At 43.0% G+C, this 12,794-nt stretch overlaps 1 protein-coding gene across 1 annotated transcript; it reads right to left on the bottom strand.

Annotated features, from left to right (window-relative positions):
• Positions 1-9,050: 9,050 nt before the first annotated feature.
• On the bottom strand, positions 9,051-11,797 carry LOC140120449 (hemoglobin heart muscle subunit alpha-type-like). The gene is made up of 3 exons (XM_072139487.1): positions 11,663-11,797; positions 9,993-10,185; positions 9,051-9,329 (listed from the first exon to the last, which is right to left on the bottom strand). The coding sequence occupies exons 1-3, from the start codon at positions 11,755-11,757 to the stop codon at positions 9,216-9,218; spliced, it is 402 nt and encodes a 133-aa protein (XP_071995588.1). The 5' UTR covers positions 11,758-11,797; the 3' UTR covers positions 9,051-9,215.
• Between the last annotated feature and the right edge of the window lie 997 nt (positions 11,798-12,794).

Raw genomic sequence — 12,794 nt, 5'->3', positions numbered from 1 at the left:
CAGCTTCAGTGCTGTCAACTTCCAGGACATGCACTAGTGTATACTTCACTGCACTTTGCCCGCTCCAATCCACCATATGTGGGGAATTGCTCTGGTAGTTGACAGGTAGCAGTGCAAGAAGCAGTGACACACGCAGGTTTAAAAGTCCAACTTAAGTGTTTATTCACACTTGCAAAACAGAACACAAATTCAGCCTTGGCTTAGGCACATGCAAAAACATTATAAAAGTAATTCCTGCCCGGCTAGGCGCTGTCTAATACACTTGACAGACCCTAGCTATCCGGGTACCAGGCTGCCTGGCACACGCTCTTGGCCAGCAGCAAGACAGGAGACCCTCAGTTACCTTTGCTGTGAGAATGCAATCTCACTTTCAGCTCTCCAGGTAGGGCCTCTCCCACTGCTTCTGGCCTGCAGACTAAATCAGACCCTAACGAGGCCTGTGACCTGCACCTGTGGGCTATATAAAAGCCCAGGACCGAAGCCCGGGTGGAGTAGGAGTCCCACTACCAGCCTACCCCTACTCCATAATAAGCAGGCCCAGTACGGACATTACAAATGTGTCTGTGTTAGCTAGGCCAACACAGACAAAACAGACTATTCCTGCTTATCATGTCTGCATTAACCCTTGGGTTACTGCAGACAAACCCAGGGCTTTTACCACCAGCATTTCATCTGCCTGTAGGACAGATAGCGGTTTTCCCACACAACACCTCTCACTTTCTCACACTTGCTGGAACATTGAGAGAGAGACCTCTGTGAGGCTGAAGAGAATTCCTGACGGAGGGGTGAGAAAGACCGGTTGTGTGTGACTTGGCTCTGCTACATAATTAAGCATTCAAAAAGGAGGGGGTGAGAGTGACACTGACTCTGTGAAGAAAAATAAACCTTCCTCCTCATGCCTCCCTCAGGAATTTTTGTCAATCAGGTTTGCCGTGTCAGTGAGGAGGGCTGGGGAAGCTTGACTGTACGCTGTAGCTCCCCGCCTTCATGACTGGTAAAGAAGACGTCAATTAAAGTATATTTTAAAAGCATGCTGGCTCTAATCCCATGCATCAGGGGAGGGGGGTGTGGCTGGCAGCAGAGTGGGCCGGCACATGGTGAGGCACAGGGCTTGATTGCATTGTTGAGCTCCCCTACTTCCTTGACTTCCTTGGTCTGTGTCTGTGGATCATCGCGGCTCCTCTCGTATCTGCTGACCTGTGTTGATGTACAACGCGGCAGAGCTCCCCCGAAACAGCATCTGACTGCAAACTATATTAAGTAATAGCAGGTGTGCGTTGCCGATGGAGTGTTACCGGACATAGGTAAATATTATCTCTTTATTATTTTTATACCATCTGTTGCCTGTAGTATAGAACTTTTAAAAAATGACATATTTTACCTGATTATGTTATGATTTAGCAATTTTCAACTTAAAAGGTCAAATGGTTAAATAGTAACTTTTCAACTTTGCAAATATGAATAGTACTAGGGAACACAAGAAACTTTGTAATATATTTTATTGGAGTAAAGTGTCTATTTCCCTAATTTGTCCCCATTAAGATCCGCCACTTAATGGGGACACTTATCCCTACACCATCAGTCAGGGATCAGCATCTGGGGCTCCGCACCGGGTATCCAGTGGATGACCCTACACTTGGGTTCATCCAAGTACTTCTTGACACCTCGAGGGATGCTCCTGTACTCTGGAGGTTCAGTTTAGTTTTTACTATTTCCACCGCAGTCCCTCTGAAGAACCTACAGCAGGAAGAAACAAGTCAGGGAAGGGGAATGCAGGGTGTTCTTTAGATTAGGGCAAGAATGTGCTACTGCCCTTGTCAGGGCTGGAGATAAATATATCTACCTGGGTGACAGGGACAACTGTAGGTTTAGTGCAGGTCCTGACACCTTGTCCTACCATATGCAGGTATGTCCTCTATCACCTTGCATGCTCCTGTCCATGCACGTACCTGACATGGAGACAGCCCAGCTGATGGTCGGATAACTGAATACCGCTTTATCGACAGCACACGTCAGATATGGTAAGAACTATCCATCTGTCTTGTTCTCAAGGTGTTTGTCATATGGCATAGTGCTTGGCACCTTGAAATTAAAAGGTACGTGAGTATCCCCATTGTTTTATCCACAACCACTGGGGGTTTGTGGCAACCAGTATAGTTGCCTCGGCTGGCTTCTATAGTATGGATTGATGTTTTTATATTTGACTTTTTCTGTTTTACGGCATACCGAATAAAAATTATAAGTTTTAAAACAGCCACTTACCAGCAACCCAGCTTTTCAAACACAAAGGAAATTGGGTGGTCACAAGCCTGCTACCAGAGGGTCATGACAATCTCTCACAGTAGAGACAAAACTTGCCCTTGATCCATTATGGCGGTTTTCAAGATGGTGGCCATATTTCAGACATAACCTAAAAGATAGACCCCCTCACCCATTACTTACTGGGGTAGTTATAATATGTAATAAATAAAAGGGGGCCCTGCTACTTTGGACTCACCCTGTAGCGCCCGATTGTGTATGTATTCGCATATGTACATCATTCCGGTAAATCTCTACTACTCCACTATTATGTACAGATGCTTTAACTTGAAGCCAGGCCCTGTATTTAATGATTACTGCAGCAGAATAAAAATAGAATTAATTTCTATTTGTCGTCCGGGGTAAATGTGGAACAAAAGACGATTGTGGTATGAGTGACACGTCACCTCTCTTCCTCGTGGATCTGTAATTATTCTGTATTTACTCACCTGCTTATCTCAGGTTTCATTGTTTTCCCCGTTATTAATACACCCTCCATCTTTCTCTTGTAAAACAGCTGAATATTCTCCACCTAAGGAGGAAAAACCAAACCACTGCGACCATGAGAGGGGCGCATACGCCCTGGTATATGTCACTTTCGGGCTGCCGGGTAGTTTTAGTGAAGCTTTTTGAAGTGAAAATGAAAATTATCTAAGCTGGAGCTTTGTCGCCGATGACAAAAGAATATAAATTGCGCTGTCTCTTTGATCATTTTACTTCCCACACATAGTTGTCTCACTCCAATTATCACTTAGTATTCTTTAGAAACCGGAGAAGAGCCTTGAAACAACAGTTTTAACCCCTTTAATCCTATAGCTGATGTTTACCAGTGTTCCCTTTAACTCTTCTGGATAACAGAGAATTTTGGAGTCAGATAAACTCTGACTCAATACCAAGCAGCTGTGGCAAAAGCATGTGGTAATTTTGTTGGGGCTCCTCTGATATTATATAGTAGGCAAATTTCTCAAAATGACTATCTTACTATACAATTATTAGTGTAAAAATTTACAATTCGAGTTTCATTTTTTTTAATTAACTTGGGATATTCCAAAATTCTATCATTATTACTGCATATTAAAGGAGTTGTCTGGAAAGAAAAAGGAAAAAAAATTGGGATAATGTAATGATTTTAAAAAAAGCTTATACTTGCCTGTTTATTCCACTACCTAGATGCTTGGGGTCTTCACTGATCTCTGCCTACCTACCTGTAGGTAATCAAACATGTACAGTACACAGAGATAAGAGAATTTTTAAAGATTTGATTCGTAGAAGCTTTGCAAAATTTGATGCCAGATTCCTGGGTCGCCTCCAGTATTCATGAGGCCCTTGGGCGACAGAGCCTTAGTGGGCCCATTTTCAGTGAACTCACATGGCGGGATTAAAAATTCAGAAACTAAAACAGTCTTCTGTTCCCTACTTTATTATACCAAACAGCCCCTCATGGTTATTTTATATAAAGCCCCCTCAGCTCCTATGGATTCATTAGATACAGCCCCTAACCCCCATGGATTCCTTATGTGGGCCCCCCAACAGGAACTTCCCCAGGTACGCCCAGTGCTGGCGCCAGCCCTGCCAGATTCTAATTTGATCCATGTCAAATCAGTCCAAACTAATGTTCCTTTAATTGTTCACAACACTCTTTGTCACCAGCTTTTACCCCATAAAAACAACAGCCTATTCAGGTGAGGTATGAAAAATCTTATCTAGAATCTATCTCTTTTTTTATGTCAAATCTTACCTGTTTTGTGAAAATTCTCCTTCAAAATCATATGCAAATGAGCAGAGAAGAGTCACTTTTAGACTAGAGGAGGTAGTGTCTCTTCAGACATCTGTATCTTGGTCTCTATAATATCTAAATGACATCTTTCAGATTGCAACAGGCTTGTGGTTCTGTGAGCTACAGATGGGAGATACAGACAGTTAAAGACATAGGAAGGAATATGAGCTGTAAAGATCTGATCCCAAAATATAGCTTTAGTTTCCCCTATCTCAGGTTCTGTAGTTGAAAGGGCCACATTTGAAATGTAAGGTTAACATTTTTTATATACAGTCCCCACAGAGCACTTTGAGAAGCTCAGCCCCTACTTGATGGAGATGACCAGATCATGGCCCCCAATACTATTCTGTGTATGGAGCCTAAGGGAAAGTGGGCCCCATTCAGAAATTTGCTAGGGGGGCGACCCTCTCATAGTTACGACACTGTTCATAGCTTTTATATATAGACAGGACTCTCACACATAATATATACAGGCAGGACCCCCTCATAGATAGTATATACAAGCAGAACCCCACCACCACCCCCATAGATAATATATACTGGCAGCACCCCCACCACAGACAGTACAAACAGGCAGTGCCCCCATAGACATTATACATTGGCAGCCCCATACCCCATGGGTAGTATATCCAAGCAAGACCCCCTAAATAGGATATCCAGACAGATACCCCCGAGGCAGGACCCACCATAAAAAGTACATACAGGCAGGACCCCCATCGATAGTATATGCAGCCAGGACCCTCATAGACAGTAAATACAGGCAGGACCCTACCCCCCATAGATAGTATATACTCACCTCCAAGCTCCAGCCCCAAGTCTCCTTTGCCACTGCAGTCTCTCTTCCTCTTCACCTGCCGGCAGTCGCATCTTCTCTGGCGTGACGCGTGATGACACCAGCCTGTGTCAGCAGAGCAGTGTAGACGGATGGGTCTATGCTGCACCGCTCTGCCTGTCAATTCCATCCGTTTTTTGAAGACGGCGATGTAATCGATTTTCTAGTAGTATGGACTTGTCAGCGTTTGGCAATATCGTATTATCAGTGATGCGTTGCCGCCTTAGGGCTCCGTAATCTGCAGGATTTTTACAGATGCGACCCTGGTGGTCTAGTAATTTAGTCATAAAAGCTGTAAAATTGTCCCTTTAAAGTTAGCTGCAATCCTTTGAACATTTTGCAGTTCCTCTATATCCCTCTAAAAGCAGGATATGTGTATTGTACCCCATAAAGTTATTATAATACTATTTTATGCTTTCCCACCTCCTTCCTGGCATTGAGTGCTCTGGTTTAGCTTACAGTAATATACCCCAAGTACTTCTCTTCCCTTTCTATTTAACTATGTAGCATTTTATCTCATTTACTGACAAGATTATTACTATGTCTTACAACCTAACATTACATGTATCAGCATTAAACATGACAACCCATGAACTCCACTCTTCATTCAGAAAATCAGACCTCCATGAACTCTGCTTGTGCGGGCGCTGGATAGAGCAGAAGTAATAAATTAGATTTTCCCGCACTTACTCTTCCTTTTCTTGCAAAGGACGGGTAATAAGTATATTGCTGAATTACAATTTCATGCTATAAAGACTCGTATGGCAGGACGTATATAGGTCAGAGAGTCCCATTATCATCCCTTTTATGACATTACATTCTAATAACACAAGCTCTGTACACAATGAGGCATCCGGGCTCTCTGGGGCCGCATGGAAAGTGTTTGGAAGAGAAAGCTGCTGATGTAACCTATTACATAGAGCAGTGTCCTTATTATAGCTCTGGATTATTCCATATATTCATTATTAGGACTGCATTAAAAAAGGAAAAATAGTATGAAAAAAAGTGTTATGTTTTCTGAGAAGAAATGAAGTATGGCCATCACGTAGTCACTGGGGACATTTATGATTTGCTCATTTATTAAGTACTGCAAAGTTCAGCAGTACCTTTATCCGCCCCTCCAATTAATAAATACAGAGTTCAGCAGCCCCTCCCAACCTAATTAAAGCGGTTTACCCACAAAGGCAAGTTAGGCCCTATCCGTGGGATAAGGCTTAACTTGCTGATCAGTGCCCCCCCTCCACATCTCAGACTAATGGAGCAGATGACCGCTCTTCTCCAATAATCTCTATGGAGCTTACAGATATTGCCGAATGCTGCGGTCACCAATCTCCGTCAGCTCCATAGAGATTAATGTAGCAAAATGGTCATGCGCGGCTGTCTGCTCCATTAGTCTGAGGAGCGGTGAGGGGTCGTTCGGACCCCTCGTTCTCGCAATCAGCGGGGGTCTCAGCACTGAGACCCCCACCAATCAGCAAGTTAGGACCTATCCCGTGGATAGGGCCTAACTTGCCTTCCTAGGAAAAGCCCTTTAAGTATGCAGAGTTTAGCAACCCTCTGTGTCCCTCTTATTAAAGGGATTGGCCACTTTTCAATAAATCTGTTCCATTAGATATGTGGTATGCATTTATTTGTCGCCTTTCATAGCTGCAGCCTTTCCCTGTTCTCCCCATGCTGTCCTCTGTATATATACACGGCTATCTCTCTCACTGCTGTAGGCTCCTGCTCCTTCAGGCTCGATAGAATGACGAGGACAAGGAGCAATTATTGTACAGGGAGTTCAGTACTTTCCGTACTGCATAGGATCATAAAGCAGGAATCAGTGAGATGAGAAATAGAGGAGACACAAATGCTACAGAAGAGCCACAGCACCAGCTATATTTCTGTATATGGCATTTTTGGACAGTGTACAAGCAACGTCAGTGCAAGCACCGACCGCGGTTATTAGCGGAGGGGGGCTTGCTGCAATATACAACAAACCTCACCTGTGTATGAGAGAGCTCAGCCTGTGAGCCATTTTCATACACCCCCCCTTCCCCCATCTCTGTGCCTTACATGTACGGCATGGAGGGTAAAGGGGTTAATGTCTCCAACTTTGGGTGCTTCCTGTAGCAAACCCCAACTGTCCCATTACCCTACACTGCAGGCATCATGGTTACAGGATGCTAATAAATGGAGCCTCAAAATCTTAAATCCATGTTCAATCCTGACTCTTCATTTTCCCGGTGGAATGAAATAAAATCCAATACTTTTGATCTGAAACATGCAAAAGGATATGTAGTCTCTCTCTGTCCTAATGCAACTTTAAGGGGTATCAACCCTACATTCTATATTGTATGGTCGAGTTTCTCTTGCATATAGAAACAGCATATAGGACATAGTCCTGTAGCTGGGCCATTGGACTGCTGTTTCTTGTAGCAAAGAGACAGGATTCAGCCAATCAGCACTTTTAATAAAATTGACCAATCATGTAGTGACAGGTCATTAAAGGGGTATAGCTTTCCAGGTCATGAAGGAATGTGCCCTTCACCCCCTATATGCATCTGCCCCCCTTTTACGGGTCGGTATTGTATGGTTTGCTGTTTGTAATCCTTACCTTTGTTTTGGTTACATATACATAGCACCCCAGCAGAGATTGGGGTCCTACTGCCTTCCCCATTTGTATTTGGGCGGCATTATGGTTTTCTACACATTAAAGGGAGTTTTGTTAAGTGGAATAGACCATTTTATTCTCACAATAGCTTTATGCTGTAGTTTTTAATGCATAATGCATTTAACTATTTCAGATTTATATCAGATGTAGAATCTACATGTAAGATTGCAATATCCGTGACGTACCATTCTCTATATAATGTTATGAATGTGTTTTTATGCTATTGTTTTAAACCCATTTTATCATTTGTATACTTACGATCATCCGGAGGTATTGTTTCTGTGTCCTCCTAGATCATGTGATTAATGGGCGTTACCGGCTATCACGTGATCTGGGAAGGGGAGTTACCTAGTGTCACATGACATGATGGTTTATTTTAAATAGCATGTATTTACCACTGAGTAGTAGACCATGAATAAGGCGTGACCGCCGAAACGCATAGGTCTGTGTATTGGACTCTTTGGATACGTGTTCTGAGTTTTATATTGTGTATTCAATAAAGGAGAAACTTTACTATGAATGTCTTGCGAGTCTGTGGAGCAGTGCCAGGATAATCTTTCCGCTACATATTTTTTAATGGTTATGAATTATTTTGTCATATATTTCATGTCTCTGTATTACTTATTTTCATCTCAGCTATATTTGTGTATCACCCCTCTTTTTTATTTTGGTTTTCCTACATTGTCTATCCTTCTTATTTGGTTTGGCATTCTAAACACTATGGGGGTCATTTACTAAGGGCCTGAATAGCTTTTTTTCTACGGGTTTCCCCGAAAATTACCGCTTTGCGCCAAATTGCCCCGGGTTTTTGGCGCACGCGATCAGATTGTGGCACATCGGCCCCGGCATGCACGCACATACCTGCACCCAAGATAGGACGGTGAACTCCAACGAACTCCGGCGGACTTAAGCGTAGCAGCAACACCTGGTGGACATCGGGCGCACCACCTTAGTGAATCGCCGGAAGACCCGAATCCTCGACGGAGAACGCGCCGCTGGATCGCAACAGGACCGGGTAAGTAAATCTGCCCCATTATTATGCAATAAATGAAACCTGAACCCCAACCACTAGTAATATTATTAAACCCAGCATCTTGCAAGGGGAGGTTAGGGCCTAACTTGTTGATCGGTGGGGTTCTCAGTGTTGAGACCACCACAGATCACAAGAACAGGGATGAATGGAGCAGACGGCCGAGCATGGTTCTTGTGATCTGTGGGGGTCTCATCACTGAAACACCCACTATCCTGTGGATAGGCCTAACTTGATTGGTGGCAAACCCCCTTTAATTCTTTCTGCCCCCTTGGACGCTGCAAGGGGACTAAATATTATAATATAGCCATGTATGAATACTATACACTGTGAGATGACTATATAGGAGGGAACGTTCTAGGATTTGGCAATATAACCCTTTCACCACTCCCTTCCCCCAAAAAAGCATCTTCTTCACTTCTAATTTTGCAGTTTTTTATTTTGTCAAAAAAAAAATCTGCATTCATTACATTACACTCTCAGTTATAATGGTAAAGGTGCCTCTAAGGGGTTAAAACATCAGTGGTAAGTTCACAGTAAGTTATTCCATAGATGGGGTCAGGTAGGGGAAGCTAAAGGTCATAAAGCATATGTAGAGATTATATCTCATCATGGTTTTCAGGGATTAGCTAGAAACCAGGATTCCAGTGGCCTCGGTGAGGAACTTTTCCCAGGCAGCTTGGTTGAAGTCTCCTGGAAAATGACTGGCCAGCACCTCCAGGATGCAAACATTGATAAGCTGGTGGAGAAAAAGACAGAAGTGAGACACAAAAAAGGACCCATATGATAAGTTTTTGAAAAATCATACATATTATGACCTCTTGCCATGTTTGGGTGGAGCTTGTGCAAATATATACCCAAAATTATGGATGGAGCTTGTATAAACTTTACTTAAAATGGGTGTTTCTAGGGGCAATGAGTGGACCACAGAAAGTCCTGTATGATTGTGTTCTGCCATACTATGCTATGTAGGATAATATGTAAGGAGCAGGAAAACTCCATATTGAGCATGCATAGGTTCATAGGGGGAGATTTACCATCAAGTTTCTGAGGTTAAACTGTCCATGGAAACCAATCAGAGCTCAGCTTTCATTTTATTAAAATCATATATTGTTCAGAAACCTTATCATAAAGTTTGTGGAAAAGTGAGGTACGGTTTAAGAAGAAGATGCCGATGAAAGCAGCTAGCACAAGACTGCTCGATCAGACTACACAGGGGTTTGTAGTCTGTTACCATGGAGACACAAAGGCTTGCATATGTGGTAGATGTTGTTGATTGCACTTCATTAATAATATATCATGAGCATACAGGACTAGCCTACGGTTCTACAGTATGTTCTAACTCTACTTTCTTAATATTGTGTACATTGTTACTAAAATTATATGCAGAAATGTTCCTCACCTTCATATGGTCAGCATTGACCTTCAGCTTGTTGGTGTGGAGGTCCTGTAACTTGTTCAGGCTGCTCAGGTTTTTGGAGGCTTCACCAAGAGCATTCAAAATCTTTCCTCCATGGGTCAACAGGTCCTGAGAATTAGGTGTCAGGTCAAAACGGCCAAAGAATGACTTGGTCTCGGGGTGGGTTGCGAACAGCCTAGGTGTCAAACATGAGGTCAGTTGTATACAAATAGTAACATAGCACAAATGAGCAAAGCTGTGTCATTTCATCTTCACATACTACATCCGACTATATGCTTGACTCTATATATTGTACCCTGCCTCATTACCTCAGACTCTGTCCAGTGTATTATGACAGACTTCAACTTATTACCTCAGATATCAGATCTTACCTTATAACCTCGAAACTAGTCTTCTGTAAATATCTGGACCTTCCTTATTAACTCAGGACTAGACAACTGTATTACAAAACTCTACCTTATTATATAGGACCTTGTTTGTTATATCAGGTATATAATCGTATTGTATAATTGTATAATCTAAGAATCAGGCCTTGTGACCATGTTTGTTGGCCGTGTGCTAGCCATGTTTTTGAACGGTTCACACAGGCCCCTTGTTTTTTTTTTGGACTCGTTTCCCTGGACATTTCATTCATCAAGGCATGAGACTGTGCCACAAATTGTAGAGCTAGTCCTATTCCTGTTTGAATTTGCAGCATGGTCCCTCCAATAATTGTCTATAGGTAGGCAAAAACAAAGAGCCGGATGCAGCGGACAGTTTGCTGTCCGCCGCATCGCCCGGTTTGTCGTTGGGTTGCTCTGGAGAGTAGCACAAGTGGGAGAACTTGTGCTGACAGTGGTTTGCAGCAGCCAAAAGAGAAGAGCGAGAGAAGCCTGGAGTGCGTCATCATGAACGTTCTCTTTTCTTGGTCTAGGAGCACCCCCTGTAATGGAACAAGCCCCTTGGTGCTTACCAGGACAGGGGGCGCAATAACCAGGCATGGGCCTAGATAGTTCAAGGATTGGCAAGTGGGGTGCCCAAAACCCCCCCCCCCCAAATTCCCCTTATTTATTGCGAGGTGCTAACCAAAAATTAAAGCTGTAACTTATTGCTCCCTGTTCTTCAATAACTTTCAATCATATTGGCCTCCTGAGGACAGCAACAAAGTAGAAAGATGGAAAATTTACATCATTTTAGCTTCTTTTCAGTGTCCCTCTGTACACAGAGAATCGTGGGGCTAGCAGAAGGTCCTCCAAGGGTAATTCGGCCCTGTCTATACATTCTCCCTCTTCCTACAGTCCCAAGTAGCAAAGTATCAAAATATGACTGAAAGCTGCATCTTTTAAGTTGCTTGGAACTGCAGGAAGATTCTTTGAGTTCTGTCTGGTGTGCTGGGGCGATGGCCCGGGTGCCCACAGAAAGGGCTCTGAGTGCCGCCTCTGGCACCCGTGCCATAGTTCGCCACCACTGCCCTAGACTAATCTTACTCTTAGGTTAGGGGGTAACCCTCAGAGTCAGCTTACAGTATTATATAGTAACCCACCTTATTAACTGGGAAATATTATACAATAACTCATCCTATTACCTCATAGCTAATCCGCATTGTTCTATAATAACCTGCGCTATTACCCCTGAGACAGCCTACAATATTATACAATAACCCACTTCATTACCTGGTTAGTGTTTCAGCGCCCAGTTTATTGGCCTCTGGAGCAATCCTCTCCCATAGGGAAGCGACGGCTGCCTTCTCACTGTCAGAAAGTCCCATGTTGTAGTTTTTAAGAGTCTTCAGTAAGTTCTGTAGCCCCTTCCAGTAGACTGGTCCTTATAAACATGCAGGGGGCTTATTCTATGTCATTGTATGGTGAGGGTCACATGTTCTAGATAAGTTAAATCCCCATAATCCGGTCTGGACTGGAGCTGGAGGGGGTTGGTGCGGACTGGATCCATGATCCAGGTAACAGAATTACATTCTGCCATAATGTTTAATTGGTCACAAGTTGTAAGTAGCTGAAATCTAATGCCGACCATGGTGGTGGAATGTAAAGTATGTAATGCTCATTTACAGCCTTTGTCATTTGTATCACTAATGACTAATCAGTCTTATCGACCTATATGAGTATGGTCCTAGCCCCACGTACACATTGCTTCCTGAAAGGTGGCACCTCAAGGGTATATCATGCACCCCTGCCATATATTCCCTATAGAGGAGAAATCATGGACATTCACATACATATATTAAATTAGTGGAAATTGCATTTACAAATCACTGGTGTGTTGCATTTTATTCTTTGAAATTTTCTGCTAATTATTAAGAAATTGTAATAAAAAAGCATCTGGAAATGTTCTATTACACTGTTGTCCTGCTATGAATTATTGATAGAAATTATTAGATATTACACCTATGCTTAACGTGTTCCCTTCATTCCAGCCATGGCTCTCTGATTTGAGGCCAACAAAATACACAGAGGTGTAGCTAGAGGTTCAGCATAGGGGCAAGCCACCCAAGTGGTCCCTCAACCCGAATGTGTACCAGTATTCTACACTACAGTGGCCATATAGTGGTATATACTGGTTATCCTCAGCCGTCACTATTAATAATTACAGAACATAATGTAGTGACTTACAGAAGATATCTCTGTACTCAGACTTCTGCTATCGACATCTTGAATTTGTTAAAGAGAACCTGTCAGATGGATTTGGGACACTAAACCACCCACAGGTCCTTATGGGGCTTATATTTAGATGAGGCACATAGGATTCACATCTGGGGCTCTTGGTGTCTCCTTTCTCAGTGAAGCTTGA

The sequence above is a fragment of the Engystomops pustulosus genome, chromosome 3 (genome assembly GCF_040894005.1).
Source record: "Engystomops pustulosus chromosome 3, aEngPut4.maternal, whole genome shotgun sequence".
NCBI classification, from domain to species: Eukaryota; Metazoa; Chordata; class Amphibia; order Anura; family Leptodactylidae; genus Engystomops; species Engystomops pustulosus.
This window is presented reverse-complemented; position numbering and strand designations above follow the sequence as displayed.

Bases quoted from the DNA above. Each gene is read 5' to 3' on its own strand.
- LOC140120449 (XM_072139487.1), bottom strand. From the start codon at position 11,757: ATGGGACTTTCTGACAGTGAGAAGGCAGCCGTCGCTTCCCTATGGGAG. The intron at 10,186-11,662 runs GTAATGAAGTGG...TTTGACACCTAG, and splicing joins GGCGCTGAAACACTAACCAG to GCTGTTCGCAACCCACCCCG. The intron at 9,330-9,992 runs GTGAGGAACATT...TTTCTCCACCAG, and splicing joins TCAATGCTGACCATATGAAG to CTTATCAATGTTTGCATCCT.